Raw genomic sequence first — 13,271 nt, forward strand, 5'->3', positions numbered from 1 at the left:
TTCCAACACCACTGCCTAATAGCCTGATTGATGGGTACTGATGGCCAGGACACTGGAAGTCTTACCCTTCATTTTGTTTTTTCACTAACTCAGCTCCAGCTTTGCAGCCAAAGGGTATTTTTGCATGTCAAGGGGGCTCATTATTTTTCATTTGTTCTACTTAAAAAACAGGCTGCTCTGCAAATTTTAGGCAGATCCCTGATATTAAGAGATGAAAAACAGAGATAAATGTTTTTAGAGTCTGCAGATGCTAAAATTTAATCAAAACTTTGTAAGGATTTAAGAGGGCAGTACATTTTCTGGTATTAACATGAACTAGAGAGGGCTTGCAGGATTTATGTTTTTGTGTTTTTTAAAAGCAACTTAAAGGTCCCCAGATCTTGTGTGTCAAAGTGCAAGAATGTGACATTTGGGGGTGATGCCCATTTAAACCTTTTATAAAATACATGAGGAGATACTTCCTTTGTACTTGTTTCTGCCTAATTCCTATTATTGAAAGTCAGGAAACTTGCTCTTTGGTTTAATTTGGAGGTTATAGGTCAGAAATCAAATGCATTCCTTGGGTCTTGGCAGGTCTCTTACCATTTTCTCTCCTGTTGGTCATAAATAAATACAGTTTCCTCCTACCTGCCCCTAACTGGTATTAAATGGAACCCATTTAGTTCTATTTTCTTTTTTCGGAGTGAGTAGTATGCCTGACTTGCTTACACTAGAGCTAGGGAAGTGGTTTTAAATGTGTTAAGCACAAAATCCACAGACACTCAAAGGAACTGAACTTGTTTCTTACTAACCAGTAATTCAAAGGAGAAAAGTGTGTGCAAAAATCTTTATTACTTCTTCCCAGCCCCATACTCAACTTGGAAATTCTAAAGAATAAACACTGGTGTGATTTCAGGGGATCTGAGTCTATTTAATGATCCCCAGAGTTTGACCTGAAAGTAGTGGGCCTCTGTCTCTTAGGTTCACACAAATGTATTTCTTGGTGGGGCAGTGATTGTCATGGTCAAGAGGGTGGCTCTGCCTCAGATGGTGGCTTGTTTCTTGTGACACAAACGCTCCATCCGGTAGAAAACAGTAGAGTTGACTCTTAAAGGGGTTATGTTCACAGCTTCTCCACAACTAGAGAATTCATTTGTTGATCAGTCTAAATTGTATGCCAATTCTCTCCCTAAACCACAGACCCAGGTTTCTCAGGCCAATTATTTTATACAAGGAGCAGGTGATTTTCCTATTCAAGCACTCGCCTATTATCATCATTACAGGTCTTTATTATTAATGTTTTTATAGTTATCTTTTTTATTTTTGGATGTGCCAATAAGAAGCTATGTTTTATGGCTTCGTGACTTTGAAGGCTAAAAATAATAGGTGATCAAATTCTGCAGTTTAGTGGCCTCCCAGAACAGACTCCAGGCATCTCAAAAGATAATTGTGAGCAGCAAAGGCAAAACTGTACTATCAGCCCCTCAACTGTAACTTAACGTTTCTAATCATAAGCCTCCTCCTAGCTATACAGAATAGCAGGACAAAAGCCTAATATGTTAATTAACTTCGTCACATACTAAAATGGCCTTAATACATAATAGTTCACTCCATATGGTTAGAAAAACCTGCTTACTCTAAAATAAATTTTTTAGCAGATATATTCCACAAAATATTTGGTTTGTATCCAGTAAGTCATTATGGCAAGTCAGTATGTTTAGTTGTTAAGGGGTACATTTTGTAACAGTGTACACCAGGACACCAAGTTGTTCAAAACTACATGTACTATGGGAGCACGTGGTTGGTTGGCTGTTGACTGGAAACATGTTTGAAAAAGCTTAACAGACCCAAATCATTTTGGCCCTGTTTTTTGGCATGGCCCTTTGGAGGTGGACTTGAGAGAGACTTGCTAGTATAGACTGAGAACTGTATAGTATAGACTGAGAACTGTATAGTATAGACTGAGACTGAGAACTGTGTTTTCAAGAAACGTCTTCTGGTTTTGTCCTCAGGTATGCCTTCGGAAGATGGAATGGATTTCTATTCAGCTAGGTTTTGGTCAGATTCCTTTATTTTCTCTAAATGATGTCTACCTTTTCATCTGATTAGTTGCTCTAAAGCAAATGCATCCACCCTTGATCAAAGACGCAGGAGCGCTGTATTCCAGGCCCTTGCCAGGAGCATAACTGTTTGTTGTTAAGCCTTTACTAAAGGCAAGAGATATTTCTGGAAAACCGTCTGATGAACATGCAGTTCGTTGATTCCTTTGAAGTCTAGGGCGTATCCCTGGATCCAACCCTTCCAACTTGTCTCCAACACATCAGCAGTTTTGTGGGCTCCACCTCCAAATACATTCTCACGTGTAGCCTACCTACTTCTCTCCACTTTCACTGCCTTACCACAGGCCATGCCAACACCATCTCTTACGTAGACTGGTCTTCCTCGTGTACTTTGCCTTATGCCTGGCATTGGTAAATCATACTCCTGAGTGGCCTGTTTTTGTGTGGTCTTGCAAGCTAAGAATGACTCTTACCATCTTTAAAGGGTATTAAATAGAATTTTGAAAATATGCAACAGAGGCAGTCTGTGACTCCCAAAGCCTCAAATCGTTCCTTTGCAGAAAAAGCCCCATACAGAAAGTTTGAAGACCTGCATGGTCCATTCTGCTTTAGAAGTCAGAATAATCCATTTAAAATAGAGCTCACATCAGGCATCTTTCCTGCTTCAATGGCTTCTTTTTCACTTAGAACAAAATCCAAAGTCTAGCATGGCCTCCAGTTCCTTCGTGGGGTGGCTTTTGCCGATCTCTTCAAGCCCATCTCCCATCACTCTACCCTCCGTTACACCCTGGCTTCCGCTAGACTTCTTGAACACACTAACCTTAGGGACTTTGAACCTCACATGCCCTCGTCTACCCATGGACCACCCTATCTAGGTCCTGATTCCTCATCTTTAAAAAGGGAGTGATGATGGCACCTACCTCACAGGGCTGCTAGGTAGGTAACACAAAGTTCAACAGGACCTGGCACCCAGGAGCTATTCAAACAGTATCAGTGTTTATAATAATTACTTAAGGTAGCAGGTACTTTTATTTCTGTCTTTCATGTTTTGAAGTGATCTTATGTCTGTCTCCCCATATTAGATTGTATGCCTGTGCACATAGGGGCCCTGTCCCGTTGATCGCTGTTGGATTTTCAGCTCCTAGCATGCTGCCTGGTTCAGTGATGGGAAAGAAAAAAAAGGGAAGGAGGGAGGAAGGACGGTATCTATGTGGCCCATAAGGTCCTTATTCCCTGAAAATCTCGTCCCTAGCTGCATTTTGGAGGTGCACCTGTGCATTTCATAGAGGGCAGCTGCATGAAACAGCCTAGGAACCCTACTGCTACATACACGGTGAGAAGGTTAATTGTTCAATATGCCTCTCATGTGAAGCCCATACGGAAAATTCCTTTTAGGACCAATTCTAAGAGTCAGTTCGCTTCCTCTGAATTCTTGATATGCTTTTTGTTCTTCAAAGGTTGAGGGCAATGGACCTTACAGTGTTTCCCTTCACATCTGGATCCATGTTTTGTGTCTTCTGTCTTACATTGGATTCAAATTTACAGTTTACCTCTTCCTGATAATTTTTCAAACTCTTACTGTTTTTGTTTGTTTGTTTTTTGAGACGGAGTTTTGCTCGTTGCCCAGGCTGGAGTGCAATGGTGCTATCTTGGCTCACTGCAACCTCTGCTTCTCGGGTTCAAGTGATTCTCCTGCCTCATCCTCCCGAGTAGCTGGGATTACAGGCATGCGCCACCATGCCTGGCTAATTTTGTACTTTTAGTAGAGACAGGGTTTCTCCATGTTGGTCAGCCTGGTCTTGAACTCCCAACCTCAGGTGATCCACCCGCCTTGGCCTCCCAAAGTGCTGGCAACACCAAAGTGTTATTTTATTTTATTTTTGTTTCAAAGGCAATCTTGGGTGAATTACTTCATTTGAACCACAGTTCATGTGGTTGTAAGTGGGAACCCCACCTCCTACCTATGAAGGATACCATTGGGGTTAAATGAGATGGATGAAAAGTTCAGAGAATAGTGTCTGGCACACAGCAGCTACTAAAAACTGCTAGGTACTTCCCTTCCTGAAATAGATCTGGGATTCTATGAGAAGGCAGCTGAACAGTATTTAATACAAATCAAGGTACTAAATGACCTGAAATAAATTCGCATACAGTCAGACTGTTGACATGTTAGATCACACAAAATCTACAGTCACCTGACAACACCATTTCTTATGTGGACTTCTTTTAAACATTTATTAAAAAAGCAAAATGTATGTTCATCTCAAATCTAACAGTTAAAAATGGTAAAGCAATACAAACAACGTGTTACTAGCAGCATCCAGTCGTTAGAATCTCTCACCCTGCTTCTCGGTCTAATCTGTGCAAGCTCAGTCTCTTCTGAGCCTGCAGCTACCTCCATCCCTCATCATAGTGCAGGCCAAACCAAATTTTATAAAATTAACAATTTAAGGTTAAATAAGCTTAAATAAGGGTGTTAAATACAAGACACTTCATCAAAGCTTCTGTACAAAGATAAACAAATCTGGCATTGTACAAGTGGTTCCGCTGGCTCACAGCACACAGGGAGGTTCTAGTGAGTAAGCAGATTCACTCTCATTTTTTTCCAGCAGAGCAACTATACAAAAGTGAACTAAGAGTTGAAGTGACTACTGACAACTCGGTGAGCCATTTACAAGGCATATGTATCTTTTTTTTTGTTTTTAATCAGAACACTGTTAATATTCAGGCACCATTTGTTCCTGCAAATAAATAAGTCTCTAAGGTAACTGCATCTGAACTAGTGTTAAACACAACAGTGCTTTTTTTTTTTAATCCCCCCACAAAGCTTTTCCAACTATGTACTATGCCTCCTTTCTTATTGCTATGGTAATGTGGCTGTGGAAATAAAACTACTGTACATCCAAAAAAATAGAGCACCTTTAACATTAAAGTATATGTCTGATTATTTGTTCTCAGGTTTATTTTACAATACTAAAGCCCAAACTATGGTAAATTGCTTTACATCTCTACCAGGCCACCTGATATACAGGAAATAAAACTCAACTATCTTCCCTCTTGCGGTAAGCCCAAGCCAGAGCACTGTTTTAGCAGAGTCTAAAAGAAAAAGGTCTCAACTGTCGCCAGGGTTTACATTCATCTTCACACTAGGAGTTACATTCATTCATCTTCACATTGGCGCTGCTCTCTGCTGTGGCTACCGAGAAAGAGTCGAGGCTCCCTATCCTGCTGTGGTGAATGGTGCTACACAGAATGGAACAGCAAAAACATCTACAATTGGTTGAAAGCACACAGAAAAACCATGTTTGTGACTTCAAAGGGACAAGGGGCATTTCCCAATGGTCCCTTGATGAGGGGCGGACTGGCTAAGATTTTTTGTCGATGGTGGTGAAAAACCATTCTGTGAATTTCCGCAGCTGAGCTGTCGCAGTCTGGGACTCCTCCTGCAGCCTCATGTTGTCCTGTCTCAGGTGCTGCACTTCCGCTTGGAGAACGGCCTTGTCTTGTTTTTCCTGGCAGAGTAGAAATAAACCGAGTCATGGAGACTGACTGATGCATTCATTCCTCCTAAGCTGGGCTACGAGAATCTTTGATTCTTATTTTTACTTATGTACTTTTTGAGGGGAGAAGGGGTGACTTTCTTCAGTGAGGGGACTTTTCCGATCCTGATTCCTGCTGATGACAAAGGGATGGGAATGAACACTCCACACACCCTGTTCTTTCATCCCACTCTGCTCCCACGGGGTGCTAAGATAGCCTTTATATAGGAAGGGTGTTCATCATAGTTTATATTACCCTCTATCTGAAAAAGGGAGACTACAGTGAGGTTAAAGGTGATACCCTTTGACAAATGCACAAAACTTTCTAAGTACAAAATTGGAATCAGCAGAGCTGTTACATATGTTTATAATAAAATATGTACTTAGGTCTCTCATTCCATCAAGCTTTCCTGCTCCACTATATTTCCATAATGACCCTTAAAGTCTGCCATTAAAAACTGTGTAAAAATAATCGAGACTTTCAGAAGAATCACATCTGGAGTTTCCAACATATAGCAATAAAAAAACGTATAGCACCAGTTTTAGTTCCCCCCTGCTGAAAGGGATGCCTTGCCCTAAATGGATAGAGGGGTCATTGTCAGATTGTAACAATCGGTATTTCTGTAATGGGATCTAACTCCACCACTAAAGCCACCACATGCCACCCCCAGCACTGTGCAGGAGCACTGAGTAGGGTGAGTGGACGCCCCCACCCTTGGTATGTCTGGTCCTGCCCTCAAGGCTTCCTCGTTTCCTGAGCCCTTCCGAGGCCCTCCCCAATACCACCTGCCTGGTCACTGGCCCAAAAGACACTGGTCCTCAGAGGAGGCCTCAATCAGAGCTGACCACTCACTTTGCTGTAAGGAGCAACTGCAGCCCACCCTGGATCCTGACTCTCCCCGGACATTCCTCACGACTCTCGGTCCCAAGACAGTCTGAGTCCCACAGCTCAGAACATCTCTGCTGCGACTCAGCTGCCCACCTCTCCACATCCCTGCAAATCTTTTATTGTGATCCATGGAACTTGGATTCTGCCATGAAGACCTTGTGCACGCTCAGTCTCTCCTCCTGAAATTCCCTTTGTCTTCGTGCTCTAAGTGAATCCTGGCTCCCTCCTGAGGACACCGTCCCCAGCAGCTCACTATGGGGGTCGGGCAGGCAGACAGTGCATCCCCTATTGTTCAGGCCAGATCTCCGCTCCTTCCTACAACTCCAGCTCCTCTAAAAAACGTGCCATTAGGTCATGAGACCTGCTACCCCTCCTGGCTGCAATTATCTACGTATCCCCAGTCCCAACCATCATTACAGGAAGATTCTAGAACCTGGTTTGCTCTTTTCTCCCCATCCCACTCCTGTCATCTGTGTTGATGATTTCGAATCCACTGAGATATTCCATCCGACACTCTGGCCATTCAGCCTCTCTATCGCTTTCTCTCAGTGATCTTCAAACCCGGCCCTCCTCAACCCCCACTCCCATGACCACATCCTGTACCATGCTATTGTCAATGACTGCACCTCTTCCTGAAAGTTTCAAGTTCCTACTTCTTGACCACCACCTCCTGTCTTTTAAAAATAATTTCTCCAGTATCTACTCCTCCAGTAATGATAGAATCCATCAATCTTATCAATCTTACTCTTATTTTCATTGCCCACCAACACCTCCAACCCAGCCATTCTCCAGCAGTGACATTATTTCCCTTCAACCAGCCTGGACTCCAGGTTCTTTGGTTTATTCATGCCCTGTACACGCCCCAGGGTCCTTGTCTCTCTCTCTCTCTCTCCTCGTCGTGATTTCCTGTCTAAACCTTAATATTGGATAAATTCAACTCTCCAACGATTCTACACTTGCAGCTGGAGATAAGGTGACTAGCCATCCCAGCTTGTATGGGACTTTGCCGGTTCTAATATGGAAAGTTCCGTATCCTAGAAAACTTCTCCATCCTGGGCAAACTGGGACAGCTGGTCACCCACACTGGGGAAAAAACACACAACCAGGAAAACAGGTATCGCTTTAACTTATGCTCCAAATTCAAACGTGCTTTAGCTTTTTTTTGGCAAGTCTCCCAAATATACCCGGTTGGTTTACACGCTGTGGTACCCCCATATCCTCTATCCACAAAGCTCTTATACTCCTTCCCACCACTCTTAGCTCATGGCTAGAAAAAAAAAGAAACAATCAGAGAAATTTGCCAACATCTCTGTCTGGACTCTGTGTATGTGAATGAACGTGCGCATATATGAACACACGCACGTGCACACATACTCTGCTCCACTCTGGTAACTATGTATGAGCTGTCCCTACTCCTATCCAAGGCCAGCTCCCTCCTTGTGACTAGATCAGAACTCCACCCACTTGCTCTTCACGCTCATCATGATTTCTCTCCCAACTGAATCCTTTCCTCAGCATTCTCACGAGCTACGATTTCTCCCTTCTTCATAAGCCAAACCAAACCATCACAACAAAAACCTTCCTGTGATGCCCTCCCGCTTGCTACCGCGCCCCATTCAATTTCCCTGGACAGCCAACTGGCTCTCCAGCACAGGGCTGATGGAACAGAGCTCAGCAAGTATATGTGGGATACAGGATTTAATTTCTTTTGAGGACGGACCATGTGCAGGTTGATGTGCACAGCAGAAGTTCTAAGGGCTGTGAAGCTGATTCAAGACAGAGGACAGGACTCATAGAGACCAGGCTTTCTGGCAGCAATGGACTCCTCTGAGGTCAGCTCATACAGAGTTGGTGCAACTGATAACTCACTGAACTAAAAAATGCTGGCCCACCATGCTTCTACTGCACACTGAAGATTAGCCACACCAAGGGCTCATCCTCATTTACTCAAATCCATTGAGATCTCTGCATCCCACAAAATGAAATACATCAGCTGCAGGTCAGCAGATGGAGTGAGACCTCAGGAGCATCTGTTTGTATTTATCATTGGTTTTTGGGTAAGGCAGTTTTCTTTCCTGAGTCTCTTCAATTTATCTGTAGTAGTTATAAGGGGCTGATTTTATAAGAGAAAGAGTTCTGATTATGCTCTTCCAACTGATTACCTTCCGAAGGTCGGTCTGGAGTTGTCGAAGAATTAATTCCAGCTGATTGACTTTCCCGGTCAGTGGTGATGGAGAACGCTCCCTAGCAAATAAGGATAGAATTAGAAAGATTCAAGAGAGTCAATTGAGCATTTTTGTTGGTCAAGTTTTCACTCGAAAAAATTATTTCATGTGCTTAGATCCCAGCAAGCAGATACATTATATTATGTCAGAATGGGAAAGTGTCCATATTGCTGATCTAGTGGAAAGCCCATTCTGGGACTTTACTGATTTAAAGAGAGATCCAGAATCTCTATAGATACACAAGTTGGTAGGAACACAAAAGATATATTATTTAAATTGGTTTAGCCAATGGAGACAAGGCAGACCCAAATGAAGTCCTGAGAACTAGTCAATTTCCCCAATTGGCCTTTCCCTATGATAACAATATTATGAAGCTCGTTACCAATGTGAACATGCAAGTTAATGAAGTGAATTCCAAGTTCTATATTCAACTCACATAGAAGATGGAATTAAGAATGGATGACACAGGTAAAGAATACACATTTCACGGGGAATGAACATGTCATGAATATAGGGGAAAGAGTGGGGTGTTCCCAACATATTTCAATGGAGGGCATGAGGCCGGATCAAGGACCAGGTTCTGGAAGGGGTCATGCCCTGGGCTGCTGAGCATGTGCAGCCCGGCAGGTGGAAGGCCAATCAGCGAGTTATCCCTGCCTGGTGCTGTTGCAGTAATTCGGCAGCAGACGCTGACCTTGAGGCCTCTTCTTGCCCCCTCTGACAGTAAGGCTCGTCACCGTGGGCACAGGGTCACAAGTCTTGGCAGGCAGGGTGTGCCCACAGAGCAGAGTGGTCATGCAGCCAAGAGCGGTCTCCCACAGCAGGGCAGGGAGCCAAGTAGTCCCACTCAGTCACTTCTCTGGATTCTTCAGGACTGGGAAAGGGCATGGTGCAATATGGTCGCCTGCCTGGCTCAGGGCTAGTCGGTTAGCCGAACAGCAGGAGGGAGGGGTCCACAGGGGCTCACATACCCAGTTGTGTCCATGAACTCTTTGCCACTGCCTGGATCTACACATAAGGGCAGCTCTTGGGCCCCTTCCAGGTCTTGCCCATGCTGCATATCTGTCAGGGTGCAGAAGGATGCCACCCTCTGGTCTGGGGAGGGGAGAAACACACACAGAAAGGAGGGTTAGTAATCACTGCAAGGCAATGTTTCTTTGTGGAAATGCAATGGCTAAATAAAATCTTTTCCCCCCTTCAAACCAGTTACTGCCTTGTTTTGGAACAAAACAAAGAAAAACAAATTCAGGCAAGCTTCTGAGAAGGAGAAAGCATGGAGATTGGCTGTCCTCCTACTGGGCTGTATGGCCTATGCACATCACAGCCATGGGGACAATTAGCAGACACTGGATTTGCTAGAGCCAATTTGCTTTCTTCTCTCCACATCCCAAGAAATGCCAAAGCTGCTGGCTATGCATGAAATAATAGTTGGATAATGACTCGACTGACAGAACCAAGGAGAGGGACCTCTCTCTCAAGTTCTCCTCAAACCTGGAGAAGGTTCTGGAGACAGAACAGCCAGGACACATGTCCCGCTGTGCACCCCCAACCCTCAGAGCGTGAATAACCATGCAGACGTGCAGACACATGAAATATACAGAAAAGGTTACAGGATATCAGGAGCCAACGAGCAGCCCCAGACAATCACCTAGATAGGACGTGTGGTGACAGAGCAGCCCCAGTTCTTCATCTGAGTCAAGACCTGAAATAAGATGTAGAATTTTCCTATGAACAGGAGTATCTCTCTATATTTGAGAATCTCGGGGGCCCACAAAATGCGGTTGTGTGAAGTACAGTGTGTGTGTGTGATGGACCAGGGGAAACCCTTGAGGGCCAGTATCATGCAACTCCAGTGCAATGAGATAACACATTTCATATTTTCACTGTTGGTTGGAAGCAGGGCTGTAGGGTACAACAAAGACATGTGGTATGCCATACACACATGGATCCAACCAAGAGCATACCCAACTGTGGGCTTACTTAAATGACTCACTCCACAAATCCAAAGAAAGTGGTGGTGAGAGAGATTAGCTAAGTAATCTCACTAGAAACCCTTAAAGGAAGATCTGAGGGGCTCAGTGTTTATAGCAGTAGTACCAATGATCAGTATGACTACAATGCCTTATCTTAGCACAAGGACATTTTTATTCTCGGCACTAGGAACTTAACATTCAATGTTTTAAGAGGTCAGAAAGAAAGGGAATAGAGTAGTCTTAAGAATGGGTGCCAGACTGGCCCGGCTCTGGGAGTTGAGCACTGACCAAGAACAGTAATCCAGAAATGCTGAATGGCATGCAGAAAAATATTCTGTTTTTGAACCATGTGGAAATGAGAACCTAGCAATCTATTCCATGATCACTTCACCCTCATTCCCTGGAGTCTCTCTGCTTGGTTTCTGAGCACAAGTAAGTATCTACAGTAGGAATCTGTGGTATACAGCAGGCGTGTTAGTGCTGTGGCGGTCCTTTTCCTATGAACTGGTTAATGCTGGAGAGACTGCACTTGGAGCCGTGTCAGGGGTGCTCCGTTCTTAATTTACCCCACTCTGCCTCCCTCTGGCTGCTGGACAAGCCTCCTAATGAGGCTACCTGCTTGTTTGCTTTATGGCAGGTCATACACTTCCAGTTAATTAAAAAGGATGGTCACATTGAAGCTGCCAGGAACATATGAAAGAAAGCCAAGGCTGTAGGCTGTGGCCATGGTGCTGAAAGCACCGTCAGTGCCCCTGACAGAGGCCTGGGCCCTCCTGAGTGCACCCAGCTACTGATTGCATTGAGAGTTCTCCATCCATGTGGCTCCATTTGCTAACACATCTGCCCTAGGCAGGCAGATGTCTTTCAACTAATTCTGTAAAGCTCCACACATCAAATCTTCCTTAAGATGATAAACATTCTATAACTACACATTCCTGAGCATCATGTTACCAATTTGGTACTGCATAGTAGGCTTTTTGCATAAAGTAATTTGCAATTTAATTAAGATCAACAACATAATTGGGGCCCTGCCAACTTCTACATATGGTGTGATGTGCACAGCACAGCTGGGGGCAGAATCCTGGCTGGGCTTGAGCTGCTCTAGGGGCTGGGTGGGGAGGTCTGGGCTGCAGTGGTGTCCAACATAACCCTCTGTTCTGTAAAGAGCCCAGAATATGGGAACACATCACATTTTAAAAAATCTTTAGGAGATATATTTTTATTCCATAGTGACTTACTGACCAGAAAAGGAATGGAAAAGAAAACGGATAAAAATTTGTCTAACTCTTTAGGAGTTTCATTGACTCATCCTCGTTTTATGCAAGTCAGTGATAATTCAGTTACGTTTCTTTCTCAATGTATTTCGGTCTGGTGGTCAAGTCTAAATACATGGATGAACATGCTTTAGCTTCCTTCATCGGTTTTTACCTTAACTGATAAAATACCCACATATTTAACAGAAACAGAATTTGCTACAGGCAGGCATTCAGACATTCCCTAGGGAGAAACAGGGTCCTACTGGTCAGGAGGCAAGAAGCCAAGACTAGAGTTTTGCCAGCAATGTAATTTCACAAACAGGATTTCACTTTGGAATTGAAAAGCTTGGGAGGCTGAAATGCAAAGAGAATGCTATTTGATTAAGTATGGACACCAAAACTACTTTATAAAATAGCTAATCTTAGAGACAGTTTCCAGGGGAAGCTTTATGCCCCTACAGCTTATTTCTGTAATGATAAATATTCAATAATCAAGCAACTACTGAGATAGAATCAAATGGCACCAACAAAACCATCACGAAAGACAGGTGCAAGAATAGGAGCTTCATGTACACGGTCATGGTTGGTACAGATCCAATCACCCACACTCCACATGTGCAGCCTCTTCGGTTTTCTTTCCCGTGCGAGCAGATCTGGCTAAGGTGGAACGCTGGGCATGGCTGACACACAAAACAATCCATCCTTTAAAATAATCTTTTAAAAAACCTTATTTCAATGTCAGTTTCTTATTTTTAGTGCATTTCGCACTAAACAAGAAGACAAATAGTCAACAGGCTATTCCATATCCTAGAGCCAAGATAGCAAAACAGATAACTGCAAGTCACTCCCATGACCCCGTCTAGGATGCCTGCAGCACAGGAACATAAGGCCAAGGCTGGACTGGCAGGGGTGAATGGTCTGATCAACGCATCATGTCTGTTGAACATAAGGCCAAGGCTGGATTGGCAGGGGTGAATGGTCTGATCAACGCATCATGTCTGTTGAGGGTGAGGAATAGGACGATAGTGCCTGTCCCAGATACATGCCAAATGGGACATCCAAGTACGAGGCTAGTTTAAATTAAACCTATTTCCACAAATCAAGCTGTTCTAATATGTCTTTGTTAGAACTGCAAACTAAAGACAAAGTAGGGTTTTGTAGCTACATGTAGAAAATTAAAAGTTTTGATTCTGACACTTGTGCTTATTGCATTGCAGAAAACGGACTTAACTGGCCACTAGGAAAGGAAAAAAGGCTGCACTGTACTGTTTTCCACCTAAAATTCTCTGGTTTAGACTTTTGGAAGCCCATCCATGCATGTAGAAAGATAATGGTCTAGTATCTGCCTAT

General features: G+C 43.6%; 1 protein-coding gene across 6 annotated transcripts in view; it reads right to left on the reverse strand.

Moving 5' to 3' along the window:
- Positions 1 to 4,246: 4,246 nt before the first annotated feature.
- The window catches only part of SIPA1L2 (signal induced proliferation associated 1 like 2), a 237,876-nt gene continuing 228,851 nt past the window's right edge, over positions 4,247 to 13,271 (reverse strand). For 5 of the 6 annotated variants that reach the window (XM_055234196.2, XM_055234193.2, XM_063614018.1 and 2 more), the window contains 4 exons: positions 10,341 to 10,394; positions 9,664 to 9,787; positions 8,630 to 8,711; positions 4,247 to 5,551 (listed from right to left, as the gene is read on the reverse strand). In XM_055234196.2, coding sequence (XP_055090171.1) covers positions 5,405 to 5,551; positions 8,630 to 8,711; positions 9,664 to 9,787; positions 10,341 to 10,394 — 407 coding nt within the window. In that variant the 3' untranslated portion in view covers positions 4,247 to 5,404. The remainder of the gene's footprint in view (positions 5,552 to 8,629; positions 8,712 to 9,663; positions 9,788 to 10,340; positions 10,395 to 13,271) is intronic. The other variant, XM_063614019.1, reaches the window with a different exon arrangement.

Source organism: Symphalangus syndactylus, chromosome 19 (genome assembly GCF_028878055.3).
Source record: "Symphalangus syndactylus isolate Jambi chromosome 19, NHGRI_mSymSyn1-v2.1_pri, whole genome shotgun sequence".
Lineage (NCBI taxonomy): Eukaryota > Metazoa > Chordata > Mammalia > Primates > Hylobatidae > Symphalangus > Symphalangus syndactylus.